This window comes from Myotis brandtii, unplaced genomic scaffold, assembly GCF_000412655.1.
Source record: "Myotis brandtii unplaced genomic scaffold, ASM41265v1 scaffold292, whole genome shotgun sequence".
Taxonomy (NCBI): Eukaryota; Metazoa; Chordata; class Mammalia; order Chiroptera; family Vespertilionidae; genus Myotis; species Myotis brandtii.
This window is the reverse complement of record NW_005361156.1, coordinates 144,819-156,368: the sequence shown is the minus strand read 5'-3', so window position 1 is coordinate 156,368 and position 11,550 is coordinate 144,819. Positions and strand designations below refer to the sequence as shown.

The 11,550-nt window shown below is 52.9% G+C and overlaps 1 protein-coding gene and 1 long non-coding RNA gene across 4 annotated transcripts; one reads left to right on the top strand and one right to left on the bottom strand.

Annotated features, from left to right (window-relative positions):
- Positions 1 to 2,142: 2,142 nt before the first annotated feature.
- Positions 2,143 to 4,929, top strand: LOC106726614. The gene is made up of 2 exons (XR_001362680.1): positions 2,143 to 2,437; positions 4,842 to 4,929. It is a non-coding gene; the product is annotated as an uncharacterized LOC106726614 (long non-coding RNA).
- Positions 4,930 to 5,597: 668 nt separating this feature from the next.
- Positions 5,598 to 11,544, bottom strand: RAB26 (RAB26, member RAS oncogene family). Of its 3 annotated transcripts, XM_014542196.1 has the most exons (9): positions 11,492 to 11,544; positions 10,283 to 10,393; positions 7,637 to 7,678; positions 7,486 to 7,552; positions 7,297 to 7,349; positions 6,884 to 6,949; positions 6,744 to 6,800; positions 6,564 to 6,640; positions 6,348 to 6,456 (listed from the first exon to the last, which is right to left on the bottom strand). In XM_014542196.1, the coding sequence occupies exons 2-9, from the start codon at positions 10,388 to 10,390 to the stop codon at positions 6,354 to 6,356; spliced, it is 573 nt and encodes a 190-aa protein (XP_014397682.1). In that variant the 5' UTR covers positions 10,391 to 10,393; positions 11,492 to 11,544; the 3' UTR covers positions 6,348 to 6,353. The 3 variants fall into 3 exon arrangements, with proteins under 3 accessions (XP_014397683.1, XP_014397681.1, XP_014397682.1); XM_014542197.1 differs by lacking the exon at positions 7,637 to 7,678 and having other exon boundaries at positions 5,598 to 6,456; XM_014542195.1 differs by lacking the exons at positions 10,283 to 10,393; positions 11,492 to 11,544 and having other exon boundaries at positions 5,598 to 6,456; positions 7,637 to 8,690.
- Between the last annotated feature and the right edge of the window lie 6 nt (positions 11,545 to 11,550).

Genomic DNA, 11,550 nt, shown 5'->3' with positions numbered 1-11,550 from the left:
GGGTACTTCCACATTTGGAGCCCCAATTTCAGTGTCCGCACGCCTTATATCAGACACCAAGAGGTCCATTGACAACCTTTAAATCCCACCACTAATAGCCCATATTTCAAAAGACTTCAACAAGCTCTCATTTTGGCTTCTCTCTCTCAGACCTCTCCAAACCTTTCAACTAATGAAAACTAAATGCCAAACACAACCCTGCCGCTCTTACCCATTCCTAACAGATCTCACATTCATGCAGAGAAATTCTTGACTTCAAAATCCCCCACTTCTCAAATATGGATCAGCCTTTATCTAATACTAATTACACTTGGTTTATTGATGGTAGCTCCTGTTCCCAACGCTGTAGTATCACTCGATGGACTTGTTGGTCAGAGTCTCTTCCCCAAGGAACTCCCAGAAGACAACTGACTGCCCTAACTGGTCACGGATAAGACCGTCCATGTATACACTGATTACAAATATGCTTTTCACATCATACACTCTCATGCCTCAAATCTGGGAAGAAGGGCTTCTTTTTTAAAAAATATATTTTTTTAATTGATTTTTTACAGAGAGGAAGGAAGAGGGATAGTTAGAAACATCCCGATCAGCTGCCTCCTACATGCCCCCTACTGGGGATGGAGCTCACAACCAAGGTACATGACCTTGACCGGCATCAAACCCCCTTCAGTCCGTGGGCTGTCTCACTATCCACTGAGCTAAACCAGTTAGGGCGGGATTTTTTTTTTTAATCCTCACCTGAGGATATTTTTCCATTGATTTTTTAGAGAGGGAAAGACAGAAATATTAATGTAAGACACATCAATTGGTTGCCTCCTGCACATGCCTGGAGTAGGGCCTGGGCCAGGGAGGAGCCTGCAACCAAGGTACATGCCCTTGACCGGGATTGAACTCGGGACCCTTTGGTGCATAGGCCGATGCTCTATCCACTGTGCCAAATTGGCTAAGGCAGAAAGGGGATTCTTAACCACCAATGGCTCCCCCATAACCAATGCCCCCTTAATCCTTAATCTCCTACAGGAAGTAGACCTTCCTAAGGCAGCAGCAGCCATACACTGTGGGCAATGATCCCGTAATACAGGGCAATAACTGGGTGGACCAGGAAGAACAGTGGCCCAAAGAAAACCCTCCTCTCAGCTCCTAGCTATTTATAACCACAATACACACCTGGGGAACTTGAGTCCCTCCTTGTTCTCGGAGCCACCCAGGAAAACCCCTAGATAAGACTTAAGGGCACATATGTCCTCCGCCAGGGACAAGCTCACCAGATATTATGGGCCATTTATGACTCCTTACACATAGCATACAGACCACTTGTACAGCTTTTAAGACCTCTTATTACATGTCCTGACCTAGCTTCCTTATTACAAGATATCACCAAAACTTGCTCTGTCTGTTGTACAGTATCTCCACGAGGACACATTAGATCTCCTTCCACACACCAGGCCAGGGGCCAGATTCCTGGACAAGACAGGCGAGATGATTTCATTCATATTCCCCCTATTAAAAGAAAATATCTTCTACCCCTGGTAGATACCTTTTCAGGCTGGTTAGAGGCATTCCCTACCACACCTGAGAAGTAATCTGAGGTTACACAAGCCTTCATACAACATGTCATTCCTTGATTTGGACTGCCCACCTCCTTACAGTCAGACAATGGACCTGCCTATATATCCCAAATAACCCAAGAAATCTCTTCAACTCTGAATATCCAGTGGAACTTACATACCCCTTACCGAACCCAATCTTCGGACAAAGTAAAAAAGGCCAACTCCCTAATTAAATCTCATTTAACTAAATTAACTCTTGAGACTAAGGAACCTTGGACCTCCCTCTTACCCCTCACCCTCATGTGCATCCGAACAACTCCCTGGGCCCCATCCTTTCTCAGCCCCTTCGAATTTGTGTGGAAAGCCCTTCCTACTAGGAAATTTACCTTCCAAGGAAACCCCTTTAGGAGATTATATACCTAATGCCCGATGCACGAAATTCGTGCAAGGAGCTCGGCCCTCGCAGCCCTGGCTTCGTCCAGAAGGTCATTTGGCTGTCCCGTCTAATTGGCATATTACGCTTTTGTTATTATAGATAACCTCGTCAGGCAACTAATGAGTGCATACAGACCAGATTTTTCCACAGCCCTTTACGGGAGAGATCCCTTCCACGCCTCTACGGCCAGGGGACTGGGTCCTATTGAAGGAAATGCATCCATCAAATTACAGCCCCGATGGCAAGGCCTATATTAGGCCTATATCACTCCTATGGCCACTAAACTGCATGGCCACCCCACAGGGTTCCACTTTTCTAGGTTAAAACAGGTCCCGGAACACCATCACCACAGACCCCCCTGACATTGAAATCCCCAAGATACTACAACCACCAAGTCGGACCCACGAAACTTCAACTCACCTGCATTCCAGAGGAAGAAGACAAATGAGTGAGCACCTTCCTAAGGCAGCACATGTCCCCTCTGTACAACCCTTGATACTTCTGAGCCCCCTGAAAGCCTACCACCTCTTCCCCAACAAATCCTCTCATCTTAGCCACGGCCCCTCTCCTCCTTCATGTCTGGATTCTAACCTATGGGACTCTTATTTACAAGGAGACTTCAACTACCCATGGAACAAAATCTCTCCCTACCTGGATCCAGAAAACATCTTCATTTTCCCTTGGGGGAACCCAAGCCCTGGAAACTGGGACTAGCTCTCCTCCTTTTCCTCTGCCAACCCTGTTCTCCCACTCCCCTGAAAAACTTTCTTACCTCAATTCTCTTAACCGTACCCGTTCTCTTCTAAACAAATTAAACCCAGCGCTAGCTCAAGACTGTTGGCTTTGCCTGTCCTTTTCTTCTGTCTATATTGCTATCCCGGTACCACTCTTTAAGTGGAATCAGGCAAAGACCACTTTTACCTATAAAAAGGAAAAAGGAGCCATTTTTCTAGATAAAGCAAATACTCTCCTAGGCAACTATCCTACCAATCAGGCTTCTCTTCCACACTTACATTCAAACCCTCGCCACTGTAGCTCCCACCTCCATACTTGTCACAGGCCCTGTCACCCTACACACCCCACTAATTGCCCAAATCCCTTTATGCTTTACAAGATCAGAGGGCAATACGTATATCAATAGGCCATCTTCCATCATCACCTTGCAACACCACAGTTACTCTAGTGAGGGGGAATATAGGGGGTACCTGGGGGGTCGGGGTTAGCCATCTGAATCTGTGCCAGTAACCAATATCCTAATGCACATTCTTGTTAGCCTATAATTAAGTCACTGCCCCTTCCTTAGGCAATAATCTGTTTTCCTAAATACTCGCAGTTTACAAAGGCCATAAACCAAGAATTTAACAGCTTAGCTAGAGGGGAGGTCACAGGCAGCACCCAGGCCAGGCCTTTGGGTGTACTCTCATTTCCCCCATCCCAACCCACAGAGGGACTGCAAAGCCCCCCAAAAGTCCGAAGCCTGGTTCATATTTGGGGAGACAAACCAAGGGGACAAATGGGAGAGACTCTCCACATTCGGCACTTGGGCTTTGGAGAAGGACTCCCCTGAGTCACCATACTTGTACATCTGCAAATAAAGAGTTTTTCCTGAACCTTCCGAGTACCCGTTGTTTATTTTTCGGTCACCTGGTAAATTCTGAAACTAGAACTCCTGATAGGCCGTTGATCCCAGTCGGTCAACCAGCAGGTCTCATCAGAGGTCAGTGGTCATTTCCTACAGCCGGTCTGCTTTACTGCCTACCCAGTCATCCAAGCCCAGGGCTCCAACTGCTCCTTTCTTTCCTTCTTGCTTTTTCCCTGGGTGACAAGCCATTCTAGCATTCCTGCCCACTTTCACTGCACTAAAACCTCAACCACTCAGCTGTCACTCCTTATCGGCGGCACTTTGGCGACCACCCTTATGATTTGGAGCACAGAACCAGTACAACAAGGGAAATCCATTACATACCCTCTATCCACCTTTTTTCCTCTACATTTCTCAGTTTGCCCGATTTGGGATTTTTTTTTCCTCTGGGGGGATAATGGCTACATCTGCCTCCCAACTAATTGAACAGGAACTTGCACCCTTTCTTATCTCTCACCCAGTGTAGATATAGCTCCCAACAACCAGTCTTGGCCCGTTCCCATAACCCTTCACATTTGACATAAAAGGGCAATACAGATAGTCCCTTCCTAGTAACCCTTGGAATCACCTCAGGAGTCGGGACTGGGGGGCTGACTACTGCTCTCATATTTCAAAACCCTATCCTAGGACTTAAAAGAGGGCTTAGCCCTAGCCTGTTTGGCTCAGTGGATAGAGCATCAGCCTGCGGACTGAAGGGTCCGGGTTCGATTTTGGTCAAGGGCACATGCTCAGGTTGCGGGCTCCATCCCCAGTAGGAGGCATGCAGGAGGCAGCCAATCAATGATGCTCATCATGGATGTTTCTATCTCTCCCTCTCTGAAATCAATAAAAATGTATTTTTTTAAAAAAGAGAGCTCAGACGATATTGCTAAAAGTTTAGTTAAAATCCAAGACCAAATTGATTCCCTTGCAGCTATAACATTACAGAACAGATGAGGCTTAGACCTGCTGACAGCTGAGAAAGGTCTTTGTCTCTTCCTGGAAGAGAGCTGCTTTTGCATTAACCAGTCAGGACTAGGCAGAGATGCAGCTCAGAAGTTGACAGAAATGGCCACCAAAATTAGAGAGCGTCAGTCCAACACATGGGACTCGGCTAAAAAATACAAATTGGTATACCTGACTCCTTCCTTTTATAGGCCCGTTAACATTCATATTCCTTAGTCTTGCCTTTGGCCCTTGTATTCTGCGCCACTTTTCTTTATTTCTTCAGGACCATTTCCAAGCTTTCACCAACCATCCATCTGGAACCAGAACCTCACCCAGACAGGAGGGGACCAATACCTCACAGGGGCTGACTACCAAAATCTGTCCCATTACGTCTTTGGCGCCCCCATCCAGCCTGAAGCAGATACAGAAGAAACAACCTCTGCCCCCATTCCATAAACAAGGTCTGGGCAAGCAGTGACCCAAACCTCCTCTAGAGCTTGTCCTTCTCTGCATGAGAACCTGGCTTTAGACATCCCCCTTGACTAAATGCAGTAACTTTCCATCATACCCGCCCAGAAAAACCCCACCCAGGGTCCTGTAAAGGCCCTGACTCCCCGACCGCTCAGGGGTGATGCCATCAGAAAAACCCCACCCAGGGTCCTGTAAAGGCCCTGACCTCTCATGGGTGATGCCATTTGGGACTCAGCCCATCGGTTTGCAGATGCCTTAATAAACTTAACATTCTTTACTTCATCTGGCCTCATGCGTTCCTCCTCCAGCAATCTAACACTTACTACAGGATTAATTGGCCACTGAGAGCTTTCCCATTGGGTCCTGTGGAGGGAAGTTGACTGCCCAGATTACCACGTGCTCCTTGGAGAGCACTGAGGTTCCCAGCAGCCCTGCTCTGTTTTCTTTCGTGGGCATATTCTTGGATCTCAACCTGGTTATGAGGGAGTACCACTCTCTTAGTGTTGAAGTCCGGATCTGGGCTTTGCCGAGAGCTCTAAAAGGTGATTTCAACAGACGAGACAGGCACTCCAGAAAACACAACTTTATTCGCTAGGACTGAAAACAAGGCTCTCTCTCAACAGGCTTGGAGATTTTAGTGTAAGGTGTGGTGCACTATCAGCCCTCTCAGCTCGACCTCACCAAGTACAGGCCTCAGCTGTGTGAAGACGGTACCTTCGTCAGCAGGTGAGGGCTGGTGGTCCCAGTGTACCTGACATTTTTGTGATTTACCACATGCTATTCCTTGTATTACAAAGCCACAGTCTTGGCATCCTCCAAGGGGACGTGAGAAAAGATCCTGTTGATTGAACCAGAGCCTCCTAGTGGGTGGGCCGGGAGCACGTGCCCCTGGTCCTTGGCACAAACGCATGTGATTCTCAGTGAAGTCCTCTGCCTGGGGCCTGGTCAGGAGTCCTGCCATTCTCTGCCTGGGCAGCAAGCATGTGCAGCTGAAGACATGGCTTTGTAAGGGGTTAGGTCAGAACTGCTGCCTAAAAACTGAATATGTCCAGGAGGGGGCAGCAGAGAGCACCAAGTGCCCTGCACAGCGCATCCCTTCCTACAGTTGCTTTTCGGTGAAGGCCTTGCGGGTAAGGCTCTCAGGCGGCAGCAAGCGAAAGGGCTGCAGACCCGCTAGCTCTCTGGAGCCCATTTGTTAGGACTGAGGTTATATAGATTGCAACACAGACAGGGGAAGGGCGAGGCTCAGCCCGAGAGTCCTGGAAACCCTGGGATTGACCGCTGGGTGACAAGTAGAGGGCCCTGTCGACCAGCTTTCCCTGGTTCAGGGTCTGCAGCAGGAGGCCCTGCGGCCCTCCCTCTTGACATAGTCGTGCAGCTGGAAGTGGAGCTCGCTGGTGCTCTTCATGGAGCGCTGCTTCAGCTCCCTGTGGGACAGGGGTGACCATGGAACAGGGTGGCCAGTACCCCCAACAGGGGGATTCAGAGCCTGGATCTGAATCTGGAGGTCTTCCTGGTGACTGCGAGGACTTACTTTGCTATGGCTGTGAAGGCCAAATCCACGTTGAGGCCCATCTTGGCACTGGTCTCCATGAAAGGCAGCCCATACTCCTGCAAATAGCTGCTGCCAGCCAGGTGGCAGCCTGGTGGGGACAGCCCAGGCCCTACAGCCCCATGGGGGGCAGCCCTAGCCACCCACCCCGCCCAGACTCACCTTGGCCAGCTTCTCCCCATCCTCCCTCTTCACCACGCGCTCCTGGGCAGAATCCACCTGACACAGGGATCTTGGTGAGAGCTGGGCTCGGGCTCACCGCCCTGTAGAGCCAGGGGAAGAGGACAGGCAGGGGTGCCCACCTTGTTCCCTAGCAGCATGAGCACCACGTCGTGCTGGGCATATTCTTGGATCTCGGTCAGCCAGGCCTGTCACGGGAGAGCTGAAACCAGACTGGAGGCTGGTGTTCTCCACACCCCTTGCCTCTCCAAGCCACACCCCACACAGTGCCTCTCTAACAGGAAAGGCCCGGAAATGTAGCCATGGGCCATGCTGAGATACCCCTGACAAGTATCCAAGATGGTTGGGCCACCTTCAGCTCATCCTCTACACTTGGGCCACCAGGAGCCCAGAGGGGCCCTCTTTCCCCCTCCCTGCTGTCAGTAGGGTCCTCAGACCATCTACCTAAATGAGTTTGGAGTGGGACCAGGACCCATCATGGCCTCTCACACCACACACACACACACACTCACCAACCCAGAAGGAAGCCACTGACCTGGATGTTGTCGAAGGAAGCCTTGTTGGTGACATCATAGAGCAGTAGCAGTGCTGGGGGCAGAGGGCCAGTGAGGACACCTCCAGGCACCCACAACCCTCCTCTGGGCAGAAGCCTAGGGAACAGGGCACACACAGACACAGACCACAGCCCCGACTCCTTGGCCTGGGACACTGCCCATGAGCTCACCATGTGCATCACGATAGTAGGCATGGGTGACGCTGCGGAACCGCTCCTGGCCAGCTGTGTCCCAGATCTACAGTGACAGGTACAGGCCGGTGGTCAGGCCTGCCCAGTGCCTCCTGAGTGCCCTCAACTCACCCTCCCCCAGTTGCCTCACCTGCAGCTTCACCTTCATGCCATCCACGTCCAGAACTTTGTTCTGAAACACAACCAGCCAACTCCAGTAATGGGCCCAGTGCCATGTTCTGGCAGGGGCCAAGGGGTCGGGGAGGGGAGAGGCAGGCAGTGCAGGACCAGGACTGAGCCTGAAGTTGATGAGCCCCTGAGTTGACTCTGCCCCCAACACCCACATGGTTCACCTCCCTCTTTCCACCAGGAGGTAACACTTCCCCTTGAACCCAAATCCTAGAGTCAACCCAGCTCTCCCTGGTGCCTTCGGTGAGCCCCTCCTGATAATTCATGCTCAGAGGGCACCAGGCCTCTCTCCTGCTCAGATGGCCATGCTGATAGACTTGCAGGGTGTCTAATTCTGGGCCAGGTTGTCCTTCCTCTGCCCACCCTGCAGCCTGGCACCTGGCCCCACCAGCTCCGCTGCCCCTTGCCACCACCCACCACAGTCAGTCACTGACTCCAGTTGCTCTGGCCCTCTCCCAGCACCTCTCAAGCCCAGTCCCTTCACCCTAGCCTGCCCTCTCCCTGGTACTCCCGATTCAGCCTCACCCCACACACCTGTCCCCTACATGCTCCCCAGAGTGTAGACCCCAGCCCCCTCACCAAGGACTGGCGTCTCTCAGCTCTGCGGGTGCTGCTCCTTTTGCTTAAAGCCATTTGCGTGATATTGGAAGTCACCCACTGTGCGATTACAGGTCCATTACTAGTACTCTGTGCCTCAGTTTTCCCACCCACAAATGGAGATACCAGGGCACCCATCACATAGCTGCTCCAATGGCTTTATGAGTTACTATGTGCAAAGCACTGAGAACTGTCTGGCCCAGACTGACAGCTAAGAGCATGTGTTCTAATATATTTGATTTAATGTATTTATTATTGATTTTAGAGAGGGAGGGAGAGAAACATCAATCCAGTTCCCTCCTATAAGTGCCCCAACTGAGCCTGGGCACATTTGTTCTAATTTAAAAGCTGCTCTATGCTGGTTTGGCTCAGTGGATAGAGCGTTGGACAGTGGACTGAAGGGTCCCAGGTTCGATTCCAGGCAAGGGCACATGCCCAGGTTGTGGGCTCGATCCCCAGTTGGGGGCCTGCAGGAGGCAGCCGATCAATGATTCTCATCATAGATGTTTCTCTCTCTCCCTCTCCCTTCCTCTCTGAAATCAATAAAAACACATTTTTAAAAATAAAAGCTGCTCTCCACATGGGGATGGCAGTTCTCCGAGGACAGGGCCCAGGGCAGTAAACAGAGTGCAGAACTCTGCCTCGTACACAGTGGGTGCTCTCTATGTGTTGGCTGCCTGGCCATGCCCTCTAGTCAGCCCTAAAGGTTGGGGCCCAACCCTGGCTTCCATTTGCTGGGTGGGGATGAGGGGTGGCTGGAATGTCACTGTCTCCCTTTTCCCAAACTGCTGCTGTCAGGTGCTTCTGGGTCTCCAGGGAACCAAGCCCAGCCATCTGCCAGGCTGGGGAGAACACCCCGCCTTCCCTGACGCCTGGAACAGAGGTATGAACCAACTGCCTCACCTCCCTCACCACCTGCCCCAGAGCCAAGAGGGAGGTGAGAAGGGGGAAGTAGGGCCAGAACAGGCAAAGGACCACCTGCCCTGGGCCTAACACAGCCCCTTCTGACACCTCAACCTTTATACTTCCTCCCCGAGGACTTGAGGGGACCTTGTCCCCCTAAAGAGGGTAGAGAATGGCCCCCAGACTGGAGGGAACCCCCCTTTGCTATCCCGAGGGTGGGCCTCCCTCCCAGCCTCAGAACAACTGTGTCTAATTAAAGGGTGAGAAAAATGCAAATTCAGGATTTGCAGAGAACACACCGGCACTTACGCAGCACCTCAGCACTGGCACGTGGAATTTAGGCTGATAGGCAGAGGTGGAGCTCTGATGCTGGAGCCCTGCAAGCCTCAGACCCTGGTCCCCATCATTTCCTACTGACCCCATAAGCTGCCTGGGGCGCTGTCAGGGCTTTGGAGCCAAGAATCCAGGGGCACCCCCAGAAGAATACCAGGACACAGCCCTCCTGCTAGGGGTGGTAAGGGGACTTTGGCAGGGGAGAGTAGCTGGGTAGGAACATTTCCCATGAGCCTCCTCACCCAAGGGCAGGGACCTCTGCCCTAAGCAATCCCTCGGTCTCTAGAGAATACCCTTTCCTCAGTTGCTGGATGGGGTGTGTGTTCAAGGGCCACAGCCACCTGTCTTGTAGGTCCTGGATGGCCTGCCTGGCACCTCAGGGCCCCCTTTGTACAGAGGGGCAGCAATGCTGGCCTTCCAAGTGAACTCGGACCTTGAATTCCCTCTGACAGCTCTGGGGCACCCGTGACCACCTACCCAGGGGCACAGGTTAGAGCCCCAGGGTGTGCTGGCCCCAGGCACAGGGATGCCATCGCTGCTTTGGTTAGATGGAGCCTCCGTCTGTCTCCAACACCCTGGGGTTTTCAGACGGCAGGCAGCTTGATGGTTATGGCATTCCACCTCACCCACCCTGACCCTGGGAGCCGGGGTCCATCTAGGAGCTCCACCTCATGAGCCTGTAAGTGCCACAGGATCATGGAGAACCAGCTGCCAGGGGTGTTGTGAGAACTCAATGAGCTGGTGTTGGGGGCCCAGGACATCCATCTCCACTCACCCGAAAGTCGATGCCCACCGTGGAGATGAAGGTCCCCGCTAGGAAAGCCCCATCCTTGAATCGCACAAGCAGGCAGGTCTTCCCCACGCCTGAGTCCCCCACCAGCATGACCTGCGGTGAGCAGGAGGGGCAGAGGTGTTAGGGCAGAGGGGACTAGGGTGCTCGCCTACTCAGAGGGGTGTCTAGTCTTCCCTGAGCTGGCCTTGTCAGAGAGAGGCTGTGAGTGAGGGGCAGGAATGGAGAGAGGCATCCCAGGCCCACAGGTGGACCCCAGGACTTGGGTTTAGGACTGGGGGGGGCGGGGCGGGGGGGAGACACAGCAACTATGATCCCAGCTGGCCTGCACCTCCAGCTTCTACCTGCCTCTACAAGGTTCTGTCCCTTCTATCCCAGAAAGAGGCCCATCGCAACCAGTGGGGAGCGGGGGCAGATGCCTCCATCCAGGGCCCTACCGGACCCCCACCCCTCGGCCCTGAACACCATGCTTGATCTGGAAGGGAGCGTCTGGGGAGCAGAGCCTGGAGGTTGGTGGCTGGGGGCCTCCCAGGAGGCCTGTGGGGGCCTCTATGCCAGAGTTTCCAATCTCCACCAGACTCAGGAGGAATGTGCCACTTGAGGGTCAGATCTTGTCAGAAGGGGACTAAGCCAGCTCTGTGGATAGGAAGGGGCAATCAGGCCTAACCCCTCCTCCACCTCTCCGGTGCCCCCCGCCAGGCCTGCTGCCAAAGGCCCCAAACCCAAAGATGGTCCTGCCACCCCCTCCCCGGACAGCCAGTGGGTCAAGGCTGCCTGTTGCTACTTGAGCCAGTTAAGCAGAGACAGGGTTGAATCCTATATGAGCGTTTATTCCAATAATGTGGGCAGTAGGGGAGAGCAGCAGGTCACCCGGGAAAACCTGCTCGACCCTCCCCATAAGCCAGTTGCTTATACTGGGTAGAAGGGCAATGATGACACAGGTGAATAGGGATTACAGGCGTGGGGAAGTAGGCAACGTATGATGGTTACAGGTGACAGACAACACGGTGTGTGTGTGTGTGTGTGTGTGTGTGTGTTGCGCGCGCGCGATGCGCTGTGCCAGCCGCTCCAGCCAGCTCCGCGGCGAGGGATTCGCAGGGCCCTGCACCCCTGCCCCGCACAGCCTCGGGATCAGCTCCCGCCAGACACCACCTGCTGCCGCTCGCATGGGGGGTGGGGGTTTGCCCGGCTCACCTTGAAGGCGACATCGTAGAAATCGCCACCAGTGCCCAGCGAGGGCCGCCCGGGCTGCG